The sequence below is a fragment of the Stenella coeruleoalba genome (assembly GCF_951394435.1).
Source record: "Stenella coeruleoalba genome assembly, chromosome: 13".
NCBI lineage: Eukaryota > Metazoa > Chordata > Mammalia > Artiodactyla > Delphinidae > Stenella > Stenella coeruleoalba.
In genome coordinates this window covers 47,637,910-47,657,875 of record NC_137159.1, presented here as the reverse complement: position 1 = coordinate 47,657,875, position 19,966 = coordinate 47,637,910, and the positions used below count along the sequence as shown (strand labels likewise).

General features: G+C 38.3%; 2 protein-coding genes across 5 annotated transcripts in view; one reads left to right on the top strand and one right to left on the bottom strand.

Annotated features, from left to right (window-relative positions):
• Positions 1–16,752, bottom strand: part of LOC307195881 (neurexin-1-like) — a 752,915-nt gene extending 736,163 nt beyond the window's left edge. For both annotated transcript variants that reach the window (XM_079940449.1, XM_079940450.1), the window contains exon 1: positions 16,635–16,752. The gene's annotated coding sequence lies outside the window, so the exon portion shown is untranslated. The remainder of the gene's footprint in view (positions 1–16,634) is intronic.
• Positions 16,648–19,966, top strand: part of LOC307195882 (uncharacterized protein) — a gene marked incomplete at its 5' end in the record, with an annotated part of 490,066 nt that continues 486,747 nt past the window's right edge. For all 3 annotated transcript variants that reach the window (XR_013830982.1, XR_013830983.1, XM_079940451.1), the window contains one exon: positions 16,648–17,144. Coding sequence is in view for 1 of the 3 variants with exons in the window: in XM_079940451.1 (XP_079796577.1) it covers positions 16,648–17,144 (497 nt within the window). The remainder of the gene's footprint in view (positions 17,145–19,966) is intronic.

Below are 19,966 nucleotides of genomic sequence, written 5' to 3'. Positions count from 1 at the left end.
TGGACATTGAGTGGAGCTGAATCTTAGCGTTGAGATGGAGATATCTGGGAGAGTTCTCGCCAATTGATATCTCATGGGTCCTGGAGGTCTCTGGTGGTCCAATGTTCTGAACTCGGTTCTCCCACCTCAGAGGCTCAGGCCTAACACCAGGTTGCAGCACCAACACCCTGTCCACCACATGGCTCAGAAAGAAAGGGAGAAAAGGAAGAAAGGATGGATGGAAGGAAGGAAGGAAGGAAGGAAAATATAATAAAATTATTAAAATAAAAAATTAAAAACTATATATTATTAAAATAAAAAAATAAAGCAACCAAAGCAATAAACAAATCCACCAGTGATAACAAGTGCTAAAAACTAAACTAAGATAAACATATAAATCAGAAACTAGTCAGTTGCATACAGCAAATCCCAAGTGTACAGGTGCTCCCAAAGTCTACCGCCTCAATTCTGGGATGATTCGTTGTCATCAGGTATTCCACAGATGCAGGTACATCAAGTTGGTTGTGGAGATTTAATCCGCTGCTCCTGAGGCTGCACAGAGAAATTTCCCTTTGTCTTCTTTGTTCGCCCAGCTCCTGAGATTCAGCTTTGGATTTGGCCTCACCTCTATATTTAGGTCACCCTCTGGCATCTGTTCTTTGCCCAGACAGGAGGGTGTTAAGGGAGTAGCTGATTAGGGGGCTCTGGCTCACTCAGGCCTGGGGGCGGGGGGAGGGGAGGGCAGGGTACGGAATGCGGGGCGAGCCTACAACAGCAGAGGCCAGCATAATAATGCAACAGCCTAAGGCTTGCTGTGTGTTCGCCTGGGGAAGTTGTCCCTGGATCACGGGACCCTGGCAGTGGTAGGCTGCACAGGCTCATGGGAGGGGAGGTGTGAATAGTGACCTATGCTTGCACGCAGGATTCTCGGTGGTTGCAGCAGCAGCATTAGTGTTTCATGCGCATCTCTGGTGTCCGTGCTGATAGCCGCAGCTTGCGCCCATCTCTGGAGCTTGTTTAGGCACTGCCCTGCCTTCTGTGTGCAGACAAGGAAGGAATCCCCTCTCCTTGTGCACCCTGAAACAACAGTCTCTTGACTCTTAGGCACTTCCAGACTTTTTCCCGGATTCCTCCCAGTTAGCTGTGGTGCACTAGTTCCGTTCAGACTGTATTCACACACCCAACCCCAGTCCTCTCCCTGGGATCTGACCTCTGAAGCCAGAGCCTCAGCTCCCAGCCCCCATCTGCCCTGGTGGGTGAACAGAGAAGCCTCTCAGGCTGGTAAGTGCTGGTTGGCATGGATCCTCTGTGTGGGAATCTCTCCGCTTTGCCCTCTGCACCCCTGTTGCTGCACTCTCCTCCATGGCTCCAAAGCTTCCCCCCCGCCAACCCCCCATTTCCACCAGTGAAGGGCCTCCTTAGTGTGTGGAAACTTTTCCTCCTTCACAGCTCCCTCCCAGAGGTGAAGGTCCCATCCCTATTCTTTTGTCTCTGTTTTTTCTTTTTTCTTTTGCCCTATCCAGGTACTTGGGGAGTTTCTTGCCTTTGGGGAAGTCTGAGGTCTTCTGCCAGCATTCAGTAGGTTTTCTGTAGGAGGTGTTCCACACGTAGATGTGTTTTTGATGTATTTGTGGGGAGGAAGGTGATCTCCATGTCTTACTCCTCCGCCATCTTGAAGGTTCTCCTGATTTAGAGTGCTGATGGGTAACCTGGTACTTTGGCTGCTGGCAGCCAATGAGAGCTCAGTGACTGATTTGTTGTAGGATCAGATACTGCAGTACCGCAGACAGACTTCAGCAGGAAGAAGAAAATATGAGCTCCTTTTTTTTGTTCTCCTTTGTGCTCGGTCCAGTTTCACTTGCTCATAGGGTGCCACGTACAGAGGTCTTGCCCTCAGCTTCAAACCAAAGATCCTCAAGCGAAAAGCCAAGCCCTAGGTTTTGAATAAGCAAATACTTCGAGAAGTAAAGTGCTTCTAAATATTGGGCTAATCTATCCGATCTTCCCTTTTTGGGAGGTCTTCACTCTTCAAATTCTCATTACCCTGGTAGTTTGGAGACATTCGTTTGGAGACATCCAAAAGCATATTAACAAATGTTATTACACTATTACATACAGATATTATTTCTCAGCTGGAATGTTTGACTGAATAAAGCTAGCACACTTGCTCAAAGTGCCAATTCCCTTTTAATAAGTATTAAATAAAAAAAAATTATAGAAGTGAATTTTTTGCTATATTTATTCAAGCAAAATCCAGTGCACCTTGTTAATTCAATAAAAGTATAGTGAGATTTTACTTATCCTTCTTTATTTGGTAATTCACTAGACTTTGACTAATTCTGATTAATAGACTGACACATGCAAATGTGTTATAAACTCCATTTAAGTTAATTTATTTTAAACAGTAAGGCATGTATTTGACTCCTGTTATATTTATATAATTTTACCAATTCAAAGAGAAACCTATTTATAAAAACTAGATCACTTATACTCTTTCAAATCCAATATGAGACAATAGCTTAAATACATGTGTACGACAGTTATTAATGTAAAAGTACCTACTTGACTTTTAAAATTGCATGTTTAATAGCAAAATTCAGATGAATAAATAGTGAAAATTATGTTTTAGTCTCAAAGTAAAGGTCACATTGAGCATTTTTAACCTAAGAGTAGTTATTAAATACATGCCTAATAATCATCCAATTTGGAAATAAGAATATAGATTATAACATAGAAGAAGGCCATTTTATTTGAAATGTATTTTCCCCTTTTATAAGTAGGAGAGCAAGTTAAACACATATTAGCCAGACATAATTAGCATTTCCAAATACCCTTGTAAAAATAAATGAAAAACTAGGTGCTTGTAAGTCTACAAATTATGCAGTTGGAGAGAAATCAAAATATTATCTATGCTGTAACTGTGTTGTTAAAAATTCTACTTTTAACTCTGTGAGGTAGGCCCATATTCAAGAAAGCAATGGTCAGTTATACTATTCATTGCACAGCTTATTTGTGCAAATAAAAGCTTTTGGTAATCCATTGTCATTGTGAAGCTGCTTAAATGAAAAAAAAGTAAAATTCTAAGTTACTGTGTCCCAAAGCATAGGCAGAAGCCTAAACACAATTCAGTAATAACTGTAATTAATCATAAGAATATACATCACTATTAGAAACTGTATCAATATTGTCCTCTGCACTCTCAGAAAACAACTGGCAATGGTTTTTCTCTAAGACTTGCAATTTTCTTTCCCTAATCTCTTAAATCTTCCCAGAACTTCCTATGCACAAAAATTTCTTAGAGAACCAGCACTCATCAATTAGAAAGGCTAAAATCCAGAAAACTGAAAATACCAGTTCCTGATGACAATGTTAAGGAAGAGGAACACTTACTGCTGCTGGGAATGCAAGATGGTAGAACCACTTTGGGAGACAGTTTAGCAGTTTTTTACAAAGCTAAACATGGCCTTACCATGTGATCAAGCAAGCACACTTCCAGGTATTTACCTAACTGATTTGAAAATGTGTCTACACAAAAACCTGCATATGAATCTTTATAGCAGCTGTATTCATAATCACCCAAAACCAGAAGCAACCATGATGTCCTTCAACAGAAGAGTAAATAAACTGTTCCACATCCATACAAAACAGTATTATTCAGCAATAAAAGTGAGTTATCAAGCCAGGAAAAGACATGGATAAAGCTGAAATGCATACTGATAAGCGAAAGAAGCCATTCTGAAATGGTCACACGCTCTATAATTCCAATTATATGACATTTTGGAAAAAACAAACTACAGACATGGTAAAAAAAAAAAAAAAGATCAATAGTTCCAGAAAATGACACAGGCTGAATAAGTGAAGCAGCACGGAGTATTCTTTAGGGCAGTGAAACTATTCTGTATGACACTATAATTGTGGATAAGTGACACTGCATTTTCCACAACACATCAGATTTTTCAGCACAAAGAGTCAACTTTAATGATACATATTCATAAAAAGTAATTTAAGAGCTCAGGGAATTGAGGATAGAATGTAATATGTTAAAAATAAGCAAAACAATCTAAATGTATTACAAACGTATGAAACAACCTCAGTGAAGAAAGTAAAAAATTAGCATGCTGATCTAAATAACTTTGGGAATGTGTAAAGTTGGTAAGCCTAAAGGCAAAAGAAGGTGTACATAAGCAATGAGTATACAGAAACACTCAGTACTATCTTCATAATTTTTTCTGTAAATCTAACACTGTTCCTTCAAAAGGACCTAGGAATATTATTCTTAAGTAACCATATAGTGGATACAGGGATTACAAAAATATCTTTTGTTGATTACTGGATATCAAGCTGAATTGTTGGATACACGGGCTGGATTGGCATTGACATCCAAGCACCAAATAGCTTTGTCATTATTAAAATGAGGGCAGATGGTAGCCAGGTAATAAATGTAGTCCCGGCCTCATTCTAGCTTGAAGCAAATTCTCTGGGCTCACAAACCCAAACAGTGGTCATTTCCTCAGTTTCCAAATGTATAATTGGATTGGCTAAGCTTTGTACTTAGCAGAACACTCACACTGTTTCTTGGGTCTGTGGGATAAGAATCACTGTAGTAGGGAAAGCTAAATTAAATTCTCTGAACTCCTTCACCAAGTTAAATTGTTATATCAATAATAATATTATTGGGCTTCCCTGGTAGAGCAGTGGTTAAGAATCTACTTGCCAATGCAGGGGACACGGGTTCGAGCCCTGGTCTGGGAAGATCCCACATGCCACAGAGCAACTTAGCCCATGCACCCCAACTACTGAGCCTGTGCTCTAGAGCCTGTGAGCCACAATGACTGAGCTCGCATGCCGTAACTACTGAGCCTGTGTGCTGCAACTACTGAAGCCCACGTGCCTAGAGCCCATGCTCCACAACAAGAGGAGCCACCACAATGAGAAGCCCGTGCACCACAACGAACTAGAGAAAGCCCATGCGCAGCAACAAAGACCCAAAGCAGCCAAAAATAAATAAATAAAATTAATAAATTTATAAAAAATATTACTAGGCAAAATTTTTGCCATGATTCAGTTAATATTAATAAAATATAGGAAAAAAACCCACAGGATGATCTAAATAGATTTAGAGTAAGTATTTAACAAATCCAACATTCATTTCTGATAAAACACAGCAAACTAGAAATAGAATAGAACAACTAGAAGACCAGCAGAAAAAGTCTTCTACAATTAAGGATCTAAAGAAAAAAACAAAGAGATAGACAGGATCAATGCACCTGTTATAGGCAGCATAATGATCCCTCAAAGATGTCTACATCCTAATTCCCAGAACCTGTGAATATGTTAGGTTACATGGCAAAGGAGAAATATGGTTGCAGATGGAATTAAGAATGCTACTCACCTAACCTTGAGATAAGAAAAATTTTTTGGATTATCCAGGTGGGCCCAATGTTATCACAAGATTCTTAGAAAGTGAAAAAGGAGACAGGAATGCCTGTTAGAGTGATGCAGCATAAGACGCTACTGGCTTTAATGATGGAAGAAAGTCTTGAGCCAAAGAATGAGGACAGCCTCTAGAAGCTGGAGAATGAAGAAAGAAAATGTAATTTTCCCTAGAGCATCCAAAACAGAACACATCCCAGCCAACACTTTGATTTTAGCTCAATGATACCTACTTCAGACTTTTGACCTCCAGAACTGTAATATAATAAATGTATGTTGTCTAAAACCACTAAATAAGTGGTAATTTTTAAAGAGCAACAATAGGTATCTAATATGGAACTCATCCTCCAGCTGCTGGGAATACTGGCTACCGGTGACTCAGAAATATCTCTCACTGGGAACTGTTCTCAGTTGCAAGGAACTGTCTAGTTAAGGTTTTTCTTCCTTCTAAAGTGTGCCAATGACTAGCTCATGTGGGGTTACAAAGACCTTAGTTGTAATTAAACTGCAGGTCAGCGTGTTTCTCTGCCCACTCCTACCTTCATTTTCTTAAAGTTATGTATTCTGAGACCATTTCCCAATAAATATGCATACAACTCTCCATCTTGGAGTATGTTTCCTGTGACACAGCTCCTTTAACACAGACCCTGCATAAAGAGACTCTGCGTCTTCACTGACATCTACAGAAAAAATCTCTGTCTCAGAATTTCAGTACTTTTGAGAAACGCTAACTCATTAAAGTTTTCCATAATGCATCATTTTCAGTTATTCCCCCAGATTCCACACTTCGATTAACGACTATATTCCCAAAGAGCAAAATGGTTTTAATGTACCCTGATTTCATTAAATAAGGCTTTAAAAAACAAAGTATTACATTGTTTATTCAAAACAGCAGTTTGGGTATGTAAGGTGTCAATTCAACCTGTGTGTAGAAAAGCCAACTTAAAACAAAGCTCTCTACTGTTACTTATTATCCTTGCCACATCACATTATAAAATAAAACAAACAAAAAATAAACCATAAACCTTACAAAATTAACTTTATGCTTGCTTATAATATACAGAGAAAACCATGCATAATGAAGACATAATCACACATTTTTTTTCTTTGAAAACATTATTTTAAGTTGGTAGTTCAATATTAAATCTAGAAGGGAGTTTTCTGTAGAATTGACTGATCATTGTTATACATTAGGACCTACTCCTTTTTGAGTGGCACCAGTATAATTAATTGCTGCTCCTGACTCACAGCTATCAGATATTAGGTTTCACATGAATTAAGTTAATAAAATTTATAAGTCTTGCAGAGAGGTCAAGAATCTGAGCAATTCTATTACTTTTGCTTATTTTTTCCCCTTTGTGAAATATGGATAATTTAAACAGTACTCTTATTCACCTTTTAACTGTTTTTCATTTAATAAACTTTTATTGAGAATAATCAGGGAATTGTTATGTATTTGGCAAAAAGTACATCTTTATTACTTAACTTCTTGTTCAGATGATTCAAAATTAGAATTGAAAGAGACCCTAGAGTGATTCCAATGTGACAGGAAATCTGTTCAGTGAAAAAGTAGACTTCAGTGTCCTCACTCTCTATCTTAGAAAATGAAGTCTTGAAAGTTTATGTGACACCCCACCCCAAGTTTATATACCTAGTGGTTGCAAAGGAAGGATGGGAACCTAATGAGTCTAATTTTATTTCCACCAAAAGGGCCCTTAAAATATAAGAAGGAAGGGAAATAGGGGAGATTCAGTGTGTGATAGAGACCTAACCTCCTGCTGCTGGCTTTGACAATGAAGGGGGTCATGTCAAAAAGCATAAGAAGAAAGTAAATTCTGCTAACAACTGGAGATTTTGGAAGGAGATGCCAAGCCCTAGATAAGAATTGCAACTTCAGCTGACATCTTACTGTCAGCGTTATGAAACTCTGATTAATGAAACCAACCATGCATGCTGGACTTTTGAACTACAAATGCACATTGCTTCAAGCAGGTAAGTTTGTGGCAATTTGTTGTGCAACAATAGAAAACAATTTATTTACTGTTATTTTTGCTGTATGACCAATGAGTAAAACCTTTCTCCTCAGTGTTTTCTTGTTTCTAAACTCAGAGTGGGCCATCTAGAAACACTGGAAGGAAGGAAACCTTCTGCATTCTGCTTGCAGGGTGATCAAATGTGGAGCACAAAAGTAAGGATGGAGTTGCAGAAACTGCTTTCAACTTCTGATTTAGCCACTTATTGGCTATGTGACCTTAAGCAAGTGTCTTTTAAATTTTCCTTAAGTCTTACATTTCATGGCTAATAAAAAGAGAAAATATCCACTCCAAATATCTCTTAGAGTTGTGAAGATATGTAGAAAAATATTTATGAAAGCAAAATGCACATTATATCCAAACCAAAAGACAGAATTCTGAATGGAGAGCTGGGAAAAGGAATAAAAGAGCTACATATGTCTTTCTATTGTAGATTTTGCTAGCAATACTGACTGTTATAGTAGAATAAGATCCTCCCACTCAAGATATCTATAGATACCATTTCTTGGAAGAACCTGACTCTAGCCTCAAAAAGTTGAGACCGGTTTAACCTACATTCACTAATGCGAACTATGTTCAATAAACTATTTCTATTTTCAACAGACTCCAGAGGATGTGTAACCAGCTCTGTCTGGTATTAAGGTCCACTTCTTCATTGCTACGAGATGGCTGAGGGCTATATGGAAAGTCTGCTGATCACATACAAACCCAAACACTGCTCATGTATCAGGGCACAGTTTCTAAGGGTTATAAACTCTGGCGTTTGCTAATCTGAGTACAAATCCTTATTCAGGCACTTACAAAGCTACCTTCACCTTTGATAAGAAATTTAACTTTTTCAGATCTATAAACAGGTATGATAACACCAGTATAAGTCAGGGTTTAGCAGATATATATTAAGAGATTTATTACAAGGACTTGGCTTACACAACTATGGGGTGGCTAGGCAAATGTGAATTCCCTAGGGCAGGTAAAGTCTCAGGCATGGGCTATACCTGCTGTCCACAAGAGGAATTTCTTCTTCATTAGGGCAGCTTCAGCTCTTCTACTAAATCCTTTCAAATGATCGATTCAGGCCCAACCAGGTTTTCTAGAGTAACCTCCCTTATTTAAAGTCAACCATATCACATCTACAAAATATCTTCAAAGCAACATTTAGTGGTTGATTAATCACTGGTAAGTGTAGCCTAACTAAGTAAACACATCAGAAGACCATCACGGTACCTAAATTACAGGCTTCTTTTGAGCATCATAGGGAATGGATGGGTGTGCACGTGCATGTGCATGTGCATGCGGGCATGCGTGTGGGTGGGTGTATGTGTGTAGTGGATGTCTAACACATTTCATGTGGTCAAAAAAATTCTAGCTATATATTATCATTATTGCCTGTAAATAATAGGAATGGTAGGAATTGCTGAAAATACCACACCTTTGTGTCTCTCTGAACTGAGGTGTTTTCTGGATTTTTTTTTTTTCCCCTATAAGAGTATCTTTTTGCCTGTAGCTGCTGCACTATCCACATTTATCTGCCAACGTTAGAAGCCCTTTTATATCATTTTTCATTCAAAGGATAATCAGAGAAACAATTCCTCATTTCCTTGGTACTGTAACACTTGCATAGTAAAATCAGCATCAAACATCCCTGTAAAGTACTAAATTAGGATATGTAGTTTGAAAATTTCATGTCCAATATCACAAGGGTTTCAAAAATAATCAGTAAGGCATTATAAGAGTGTCAAATGTTATTTATAATTTTAATTATTAATATTGTCATAAAAAATTACTCAATAGATCATACACATACTTGTTAGCTATCTTAGGTTTCTATGTATTATGGACATTGCCCTGAGTTCTTGAAAAGGGTGTAAGATCTATACCACTATTGATTCACATATTAGTATAACTTATTTCTGGACAATTTCTGATACCTAGTCAAGAGTCATCTACTTTATTGTTTCTTAAACTATTCATGCTGCACCGCTTTATTTAAAATAGCAACTGTCATAAGCCAATATATTTTAAAAATAGAATCAAAGTGTATTACTAGGAAAATATGACAAGGAAAAGTCTAAGATAAATACATTTTTATATCCAATCTTATACTATTAGAACCACTACACATATAATTATATTTCAACAAATATAATTATAACAAACAATATACGGAAAAAGCGAAAAATATAGAACTTACATGCTGTTCATTAAAAGTTCATTAAGTAAGTCAGACAAAGACAAATATCATATGATGTCACTTATATGTGGAATCTAAAAAAATGATACAAGTGAATTTATTTACAAAACAGAAATAAACTCACAGACATTAGAAAAAGAACTTATGGTTATCAAAGGGGAAAGGGGGGATAAATTAGGAGTTTGGGATTAACAGATACACACTACTATAAATGAAATAAACAACAAGGACCTACTGTGTGACACAGGGAACTATATTCAATATCTTGCAATAACCTATAATGGAAAGGAATCTGAACAAGAATATATATATGTATAACTGAATATCTTTCCTGTACACCTGAAACTAACACATTATAAATCAACTATACTTCAATTAAAAAGTTGTTTTGGAAAAAAAGTGCATTAAAAGTGTACATAAAGACAATTAATATAGATAGTTGCTATTAAACTTATAATTTTTGTCATTAAAAAGGATAACTTAAAGGTTATAAGTGAAATAGTGGTTTCCACCTTAAATGTTCACATATTTTGAATGAACACTATGTATATCGATATTTAAAAATTTTAACCTGACAACTGAGATTAGGTAAATGTATTAACTTATCTAATCTAGGTTGGAATGATGACTATGTGACAAAAGATGATCTATGTTAAAACTGCTTCTATATTTTGTTTCAAGAAAACCAACAGTAGAGATACTAGTCTTAACGAAGTAAGTGAATGGGAATGGGGTAAAAGATTTTAAAGCAATTTCATAAAGCTCAGAATAATCACTTTTAACTATTATCCAAAATGTAAGTGATGCTACATTTTCAAAATATCTTCAATCCTTCATCAGTAGCCAGTTCCAAAAATTTAAGTTACTTTTTCATGAAAGAAATGGATTCCAAGTTTAATACACTTTAGGATTAAAGTTGACAAATCTTAATTATCACACAGTTAATATGTGTGCATGACTAGCACCCAGTTCCTTACATGCAACTCAAATGATTTACACCATGTTTAATGAGGTGAGTCTTATAATCATATAATTAGGATGTAGAAGTAATGTAAAATTCCAATAAAAGTTACTAAATACCCTGAATTTGTCCTTATTTCACTGAGGACTGGTAATGAATAGAACTAAACATTTCATGTATTGACACCAGCTTGGGACCACACCTTTTACTCCAATACTCCTTTATTCCACAGTTTTGCTATATAATTTGTGGAAGACAATAGTGATTAGAAGCAGTCTAACTCCTTATCCATTCTTGTACAAATACTTTCTGGGGTTTTCTAAATTTGAGATGGCATGTCTACTGCCAAAGTGTTTGTATTATTGGCTATTTTTGCTCCATGATTTTCTGGAAGCCTGTATCAAATCACAGGTCTATGACTTGCTGCACATCTGATTGATGTGTACAACATTTATGAGTCCAGAACTGAGTACAGATGACCCTTGAACAACATGGGGATTGGGGCACCAACCCTCACATAGTCGAAAATTCACATATAACTTTACAGTTGGCCCCCCGTATCTACAGTTTCACATCTGCGATTCAACCAACCACAGACTGTGTAGTACTGTAGTAGGTATTTAGTGAAAAAAATCTGCATATAAGTGGACCTCCGGAGTTCAAACCAGTGTTCAAGGGTCAACTATGTACCTTATTAACATGTAAAATCAAGAAATATACAGTGACATGGTATCATTATTAGCTGTTTAAAGTTCTGGTAGCACTTTTCATGTCATTTGTAGATTTATATTAAATAAAATCTCTATATTAAATTGATTTATTTTTTCATATAATTCCTACTTCAGTGTTCTTAGCAAAAATTTGAGTGATACAGTATTTTCATACATGAAAGATTTAATTATCGAAATTTGGTTTATTTAAAATCTAAGGTGCTAAATCTAATCACTAAATTGGATGTGATGATACCCATGGTAAAAAATCTTGAAAACTGTATTTGAGAGTGAGTTTGTAGAGTGAGGAGAACAGTCCCCACCAGTGCCCCCCTCCCCCACCAAGATATGCTACCTGGAAGCTCAATATGTGACTTTATTTGGAATAAAGGTCTTTGCTGATGTAATTAAGGTAAGGATCTTGAGATGAGATCATCCTGGATTAGGTTGGGCCTTAAATAAAATGATGAGTCTCCATTTCTTCTAAGAGATAGAAGAAAGGACACACAGAGACACAGAAAAGTCATGTGAAGATAGAGGCAGAGACTGGAGTGATATGTTTACAAGCCAAGGAACACCAAGGATTGTCTATACTCAGTAGGAACTAGGAGAGAAGCTTGGGACATATGCTCCCTCAGAGCTTCTAGGAGGAACCTACCCTTTCAACACTTTGATTTTGGACGTTTGGACTCCAGAACTATAAGGGAATAAACATCTTTTGTTTTAATCCACTAAGTTTGTGGTAATTTGTTACAGCAGCCCTATGAAACTAATACAGTGTAGTAAATAGTATTAGTGAGCACAATTTTTTGACTCTATCTGTAGGCATGCACACTTTGCCATGTGACTTCTCACTAAACTGGCACTGTATTTCCCTGCCTCTTGACTTTGGTCTTGGCCATTTGACTTGTTGCGCTAGTGGAATGAGACAGATGTGATAGTGAATCAGTTCTAGGCCTAGGCCCTCAGAAACCTTATATGCTTCTACTTGTTCTTTTACACTTTAGCCACGTTCAAAGAAAGAAGGTGCTTGGGAGAATAGGCCTGGGAGAATGATGAATAGAATTGCTCCACCTAAGCCCAGCTTAAGTCAGCTGGCTCCCAGCCAACATGCAGACTGTCAGCAATAAGTAATTGCTGTTTCAAGTCACTACATTTCAATATGGTTTTTACACAGTAAATGTTACCAATATAATGAGGGGTATCTCTCTTTGCAATAACAAAATATTTGCTAAGGACTATTAAAAGTTAATAATTTGTATTTAATGTCCTATTAAAAGGAGTTTTTAATTGAGCAGCAGAAGAATGCCAAAAGCATGTAATGTAATCTCTTCTCCACATTAGCAGGCCTTGGGCATAGTACCATGTTATCCAACTGGATTTTGATGTTTAACCATATCATCATAGCTTATATCAAGGACAAGAGGATATCTCATGTCCAAAAAAATCCATATGTGATCATATAAGTCTCTCACTCCACACATCTTCAGTTCATTAAGATAAATAGGTAAATTCCAAGCTCCCTAATAAGGTGTACAAGGCCCCCATGGTCTAACCCTGCTTATTTACCTGCAGCAGACACATTGGTGCCTCACATCACATCCCCTTAGCCCATCTCTGATTTCATCTGCAGCTACTGTGGAGAGTTTATGCCCACAGTTTATGTCTCCAATTGATCTCTTGATGACAACATCCCATATCAAGTGTACGCTGCAAAGCCTTAACTTGCCTTCCAGCCCAATGATTCACCTCCTGGGGTAGAAAGTGGTGCCAGGCTGGGAGAGTTCCCAGGTGAACCCTGAAAATATGGAGGAATTAATACCTTAGGACAACCTCAATTGATAGGAGTTGAGTGCCTGTAAGTAAATATTCCAGCCTTCTTTCCTTTAGGAGGACAACTCTAGGAACTATTATTTATCTTTCTCAGGAGGTGTGGTGAAATTGAGCCCCCATTATACAAAGAAGTGGCCTTGATAATTATTCTTATATTAGCCGTTTCTTCTTAATTGAATTACCCTTCCTGTTCTTTCAATCTTGCTTCCTGGGATCACCTTCCAAATAAAATACCTATATCAATACTTACACCACTGGCTCAGGCTCTGCTTCAGGGGGAATCCAAAGACTCCTCCACCCCAATCAACTCTCTTACTTTTTCTCTTCCTTCATTTCCCTTCACTCATTTTTCATCACTTGAGCTAAATTACTTAAAGTCCCAAATAAATTCTCTCACTCACATATGCTACTTTGTGCATACTACTCACATGACTGCTTGGAACAGTCTCCCCTAAGACCTCTTCTTCTACCCATATCTTAACTTAATTCAGATTTTCTTGCTCTTAAAGCTTTAGCTTAGGCACCAACTCTTATATGATGTTCCTCCAAAGAAAACAGATGCCCTTTCTCAAGCACTACCACATAAGAATTTATATATCATTAGACTGATAACCTTGAATAACAAGAAAATACTTACTTGCCTCATTATTTTACTCTCTACTAGCTTGCATACCTTTCAGTATTGTAATAACGGATAGGAAATTTTGCTCTCAAGTGCACCAAGAGGTAAGAACATAAGAACACCATGTTAGGAGGTGTTTGCTATCCTCCCCTGTTGAACAACATTCACAGATATTTACAAGCACTGTCCTCAGATACTACATTTGTTACTCAAAACCATCTTTACTGACAACTTTGCTTTTATCTTCATTTGCTATGAAGGTCTCTAAGCATAAAATTGTGTTTCTGTATCAAACCCAGCAACACTGAAAAAATGCATTATTATTTAATCCATCTGTTCATTAATTCAACAAGCAGTTAAGTTCATTTGTATGTCAGGCACTGCAGTAAGCACTGGCAATACACAGTTAAATAAGACACTGCCCATGCCCTTTAGAACTCAGTAGTGAGATTCAGGTGATGAAATGAGCCCAAGTATATAGACGCACACATGTTCTTCATAAGAGGAAGGGAGAGCTTTTCACTCTAGACATAAATACAGTAAAGCATAATAATGATGGTTGAGGTATATTGAGAACTTACTCCTTTCTAAGTACACAGACAAGTGGAATATCTCAAATGCTAACAACAACGCTTTGATCTAAATACAATAATTATCTGTACTGTAATAAATAGAAATCTGTAGCAAAGACAAACGAAGCAATGTGTGCAAAGTAAAGCAAAAAATACGAGTGAGAATTCTAACTCAGGTTGTCCGAATCTGTATTTCATATGATTGTAAACTACATTACAGATGTCTAGATAATTATATAAGAAATTACCAGAGTGTTCAGGTGAATGAGAAGAGAAGGCAGTAGTTACTTGGGAAAAGTTTTTAGTTGTTGATAATTGATATTTTGTCCATAATTAACCACAAAAGCTAAGCTGGCACAGTTATTTTTTGCTTTTAAAGTGGATATTTTCAGAATAGAAGTCACAAATCTTACCAAAGTAACTATTTTACTTGAGTCTATTCACACATGCAACCTAAAATTTTAAAAACAGGGTTTTACCTCAGAAGTGTATTTTTTAAACTCACAAATGCCATTGCATGACAATACAGAAATGCCATATATTTCCAAAGAAAATTCATTGTTTTGTCAGAGGCCATTCATCTGATATTTTTGATTTACAGCCCTAGTGGATGCTGGGGTGCACGGCCAGGTTTCCCCTATTTTCTTTGGCTTTACGCAAAGAGAGGCCACCATGCTCAAGAGCATGCCTCGTTCTTAGGATCAGTCCACATGCAAAGACACAAAGGCCAGACCTTCTTGCCTCAATTTGTTGCATCTCTGAAGGGTTATCCCTCATCCCAAGTTCTCTGCAGCACTGGTTGGGGTCTTTGGTGTGACTGCATCATAGATCAAGTTTTCCCTCTGTCTAGTTTTGCTTCTTCCATGCCCCCACAGAAAACACTCCCCCGCAAAATTTCTTCATGTAAATCTCTGCATCAGCGTCTGAAATTTGTCTTTACCCTACTTACAAACTAAAAGTTAGTCTGTTACCCTTTCATGGGTGCTAGCAGAGAAACAAGACTCCTGATTTAAAGACAAATGAAGTCATTATTCATAGCAAAGCAAGCAGCATGAGAATAAAACTTGAATTAGCTCTCCCCTGACCCCCAAGTCCAAATGAGACAGGCTGGGACCTGGCACCCTTTGCTGCAGTGCTGCAATGCTTGCACCTGGACACCTCTCCTCAAGGAATAAAATACAAAGAAACTGTATGGGACTAAAAATAACTGCATGCATGAGTAGTTGGGACAAATTCTGGACAAAAGATACAAAGAGACCAAAAAGCCCAACTGCCACTTTTGAAGAGCTTGGAGCAAATGCAGGGGGTGGGGCGCAAAAGCAGGGGTACTGCGCATGCCCCCTGCACACACCACCACCTAAAGGGTGGGCAAAACACCTAAACCACCCCTCTGGCCCAACCCCTGGACACACCCCTACCCTCACCCCATAGAAGGAACCAGCTCGCCCTGGCTCAGGGAGCGAGCAAGCAAGGGAACCTGTTGTCTGTTCTCGCTCCCCGCTGCTGCAGCAGGGGCCCCAATAAAGCTTTGCCTGACGTTCTTGTCTGGCCTCTGATCAATTTCTACTGATTAAGAAGGCCAAGAACCCTGGTCGGTAACACAACAGTGGCAAAATTAAGGTCCCAGATGGATACCTGCACACACCGTGCATTCTCTTACAGAAGAGAAACAGGAGCTTAGGGAATCTGGTATTTCATAATCAGCAGTGAAGAAGCCTGCTCTTTTTCATGGAGGGAGACAGCCTGGCTGTCTTGAAATGTCTTGTTTAAAGAGTGGTCAGGGGGCTTCCCTGGTGGCGCAGTGGTTGAGAGTCCGCCTGCCGATGCAGGGGACACGGGTTCGTGCCAAGTCCGGGAAGATCCCACATGCCGCTGAGCGGCTGGGCCCGTCAGCCATGGCCGCTGAGCCTGCGCGTCCGGAGCCTGTGCTCCGCAACGGGAGAGGCCGCAACAATGAGAGACCCGCCTACCGCAAAAAAAAAAAAAAAAAAAAAAAAAAAAGAGTGGTCAGGGCCTTATGTTCCAGGCACACTTTGTACCAGAATTTGCTTCCCAGGGCCACCAGTCTATCAAAACAATACACCCTGTAAAATGGACACCGCACGTAACTAGTTTCTCAGCTATTCTCATCATCCTCTGACATATAGCTTGTATAAAAAATCAGTGGTCTCAATATTTCTTTAAAAACTAAAATTGTACTATAAATTGATAAGGAGTGCCTTAACCGTCACGTCATGCTTCACTTCTAGAAGCAAAACTTTATATATATATAAATGGTTTTTCTTTTTCTTTTAATTTACCTCAACAACCTGGATGCCGGGGGCCCACGGTTCCGGAGTCGTCCTCAGGAGTCTCGCACACGCCACATATCAAGAAAACCTTAACCCTCTTGGATGCCTGACCCCTCACAAGACTCCGAGTCACAGTGAGGTAGGGCCTCTCCCAGGAGCACGGTCAGGTGGCTGGAAACTGGATCAGGTGCAGAAATCATGCTGGCGCGGAAGCACCACAGCACGCGCGGAAGCGCCACAGCCGGCCTCTGACGCGCCACAGCCGGCGTCTGACGCGCCACAGCCGGCGTCTGACAGTGCGGGCAGCGAACTGCTCATGCGCGGGCCGCGAACTGCTCATGCGCAGGCCGCGAACTGCACAGGCGCGGGCCGCAAATCTCGCGCCTTCCAGAACCAATGCGCCGAAGCTCCTGGGACGGCTGTGTCAAGCGCTGAGGCAGAGCTGTGGAGCCCCAATCCCAGTCAGCCAACATCCAAGGTCCGGAAACCTGATTCCTTTCTGACTTGTCCATCCTCCAGGTCAGTTTTTAAATATATAACATTGTTAAAGTTTCCCCGGGAAAAAGCATTACCACACATTGTACTTCTAAAATGGTAAAAAAAATAATAATAATAATTAATAACTTTGAAGTTACTTTATATCTTCTCAACACTGAGGTATTTGCCTAAAAGCTTCGGATAAATTAATGATATTTTAAATCTTAAGTCTTGCTAAGGCATTTACACTTATTTCAAGAATTTTATTCTGTATAGAAGGCGAGCTTTGTTTTTGTCTGGAAATGTGAATTTCTATTTCTCATATCAAAACCAAAAAATGGAAGACGTGTCTTGGATAATGCTTAGATACTACCGCTGTAAACAATTTAAAAATTTCCTTGAATTTTTCTATGTATTTCCTTGAAAATATGTGGGTCTCAAATTCTTTAAAAATATTTTGGGGAGATAATTATTTTTATATATAAGGAGTTTTTTTCCCCCCGAGTGTAAGGAAGAAACTTTGTGATATAAAGGAGTATAAAAATTAAGAGGAAACATGTAGAAGATGAGCAGTAAGATTCCTCAGTGACATGGAAAGGGTTCATGGAAAATATACTTTGATTTGAAAGAAAGAACAAAGGTTAGAATGGAGGCAATGGTTAGCTGCATTATACGTACTCTCACATTTATTATCAAGTTTATTTTCTTTATTAATCTAAATAGTCAGATCAGGTACTCAATATGTCCTTGCAGGAAAAAAAAGGCACCATACTTTTATACATTAATTTCACCAAAATTCAATATTATAAACTGTTATTTGAGTTGGGAAAGGACTTGAAATTTTTAATGAGTTAGGATTGAGACCAGGTTTCAAGCTACTGTGTTACTCTGAATTTGTGATATAAAAGTTCAGGATCATGTTTAGGTATAGCCAGAATACAATGAGGCCTGAGTGCTTTGACCAAATTCTTATGAATCATAGAATGTCCCTGTAACAGAAGGTTGAGTGAAACTTTTTTGGTTGGTTACCAGAAATGGCTATCAGGGACCAGAGCTGGAATCAAAGAGACTCTGATATTTGATGGCGACGTGACAACAATTGGGTCCAAAACCCTTTATAAAGCTCCCTCACAAATGGAAGATACATCACTTCCACAATCAAATTGCACTCATTTCTCAATAACTTTGAGGAGAGTTTTGGAGCTCTTTATTTTAACTGCCTATCCCACTGGGAAACATCTCCAAGCACCTGCTCCAGAGCCGAGAATAGGGACAGTGTTCCCCTTCTCCTTGAATGACACCACTCCATTATGAGAGTATTGGATGGATATAGTAGCCTTCTCAGCTTGCCTCTCTGAATACAGAACTTTTGTCCTATAAATGAGTTGAGGCAAATGAAATAAAGGCCAGAAAAATCTCAGCCTAGGGTAGATCCTCTGCTCTATGGAAAGGATGGGTTGAGGAAGTGAGCCCCTAAGTTCTTGGCAACACTCATCAGGAATTTAGCCTCTGCCATTTGTCACTGGGGGATGGAGAAGAGAAATTCTGGTAGCCTGCTCCTGATGTTGAAATACCGAATCTTTTGACTGAGAGGTGAGGGGACAGGGAAACCATTTTTTATTGGTCATACTGCCTAGTTTGGCACTTCTGTTTGTTTGTTTGTTTTTGCAATCAAGCTCTGTTACTTTAGTAGAGCTAAACAAGCATATCAATGGCCAGGGCATGAAAGTGAAAAGTGAGGCCAGCTCCTAGGCTTCAGATGAACCTAGAAATTTGTTGGTGAGGGGAACTTGGGTCAGAGGGACCAGGCAAGTGCCACAGATTCTCACCAAAATTTAGTAAATTTTTTTAAAATAAATATTTCTTAATTTTATCTATGTCCTTAGAATAATTTTCAGAGACTTTGAATGGTTATCTTTTTTCTACTTTTTACCGGTTGTCACCTGTGTTTCCTTGGGACTAGGTCTGCTGAACTACTCAAGCTGCCATCCCAGACATCTAAATTTGATAAGAGCATTCTTAATACAGTCACTGGAGCAGATTCCAAATTTTTAGGGATATTTGAGATATCAAGTTTACCAATCCATGAGAACTGAGCCCATGAACTCAAAGCAGTTATCTTATAGGTTCTCAAAACTTCAAAAAGGATTCTTACTCAGTCCAACAAACAATTTTTTTGTGAGTCAGTCTTGGACATTGCCAAATATATATTTGTTTGGCCTAAACTTGTTATGGACCTTATCCTGCCCTACATACTAATTTACTTTAATAAATTATGGTCTATAAAATTTATGAATTTAATCTAAAATATCGACCAAACAAAAATCATGTGTGTGCTATATTACAAATTATTTGGGGACTGGAGAACATAGAACTTCTACATTAGTCTTTGTCCTACCCCTATGATCTGAGTGATTTTGCATGGTTATTCTTTCAAGTTACATTCTTATCTGGAACTTGAGATTTTGCTAGATGATCTTCAAGTCAGTTGGAACTTTAACAATCTTCAATTCTGTAAGATAATAGACTGACATCCAAGTAGAAATGTTAAGGAGAGAGTTGGAGATAAGGGATTAGAAGGTTACTGAGAGTTCAGAAGTAGAGATTTATATTAAAGACTGATAATTATTGATTTTGTATTTTAAAAAAAGAAACAAGAATAGGTTTGCTTCCTGTAGAAGGAAAAATGAAAGAAGACAATCCCCAGAAAGAAAGACAGATACAAGTACAATGAAAATCAGGACTTTTTTTTTTTTTTTTTTTTTTTTTTTTTGTTACTTAGGCCTCTCACTGTTGTGGCCTCTCCCGGTGTGGAGCACAGGCTCCGGACGCGCAGGCCCAGCGGCCATGGCTCACGGGCCCAG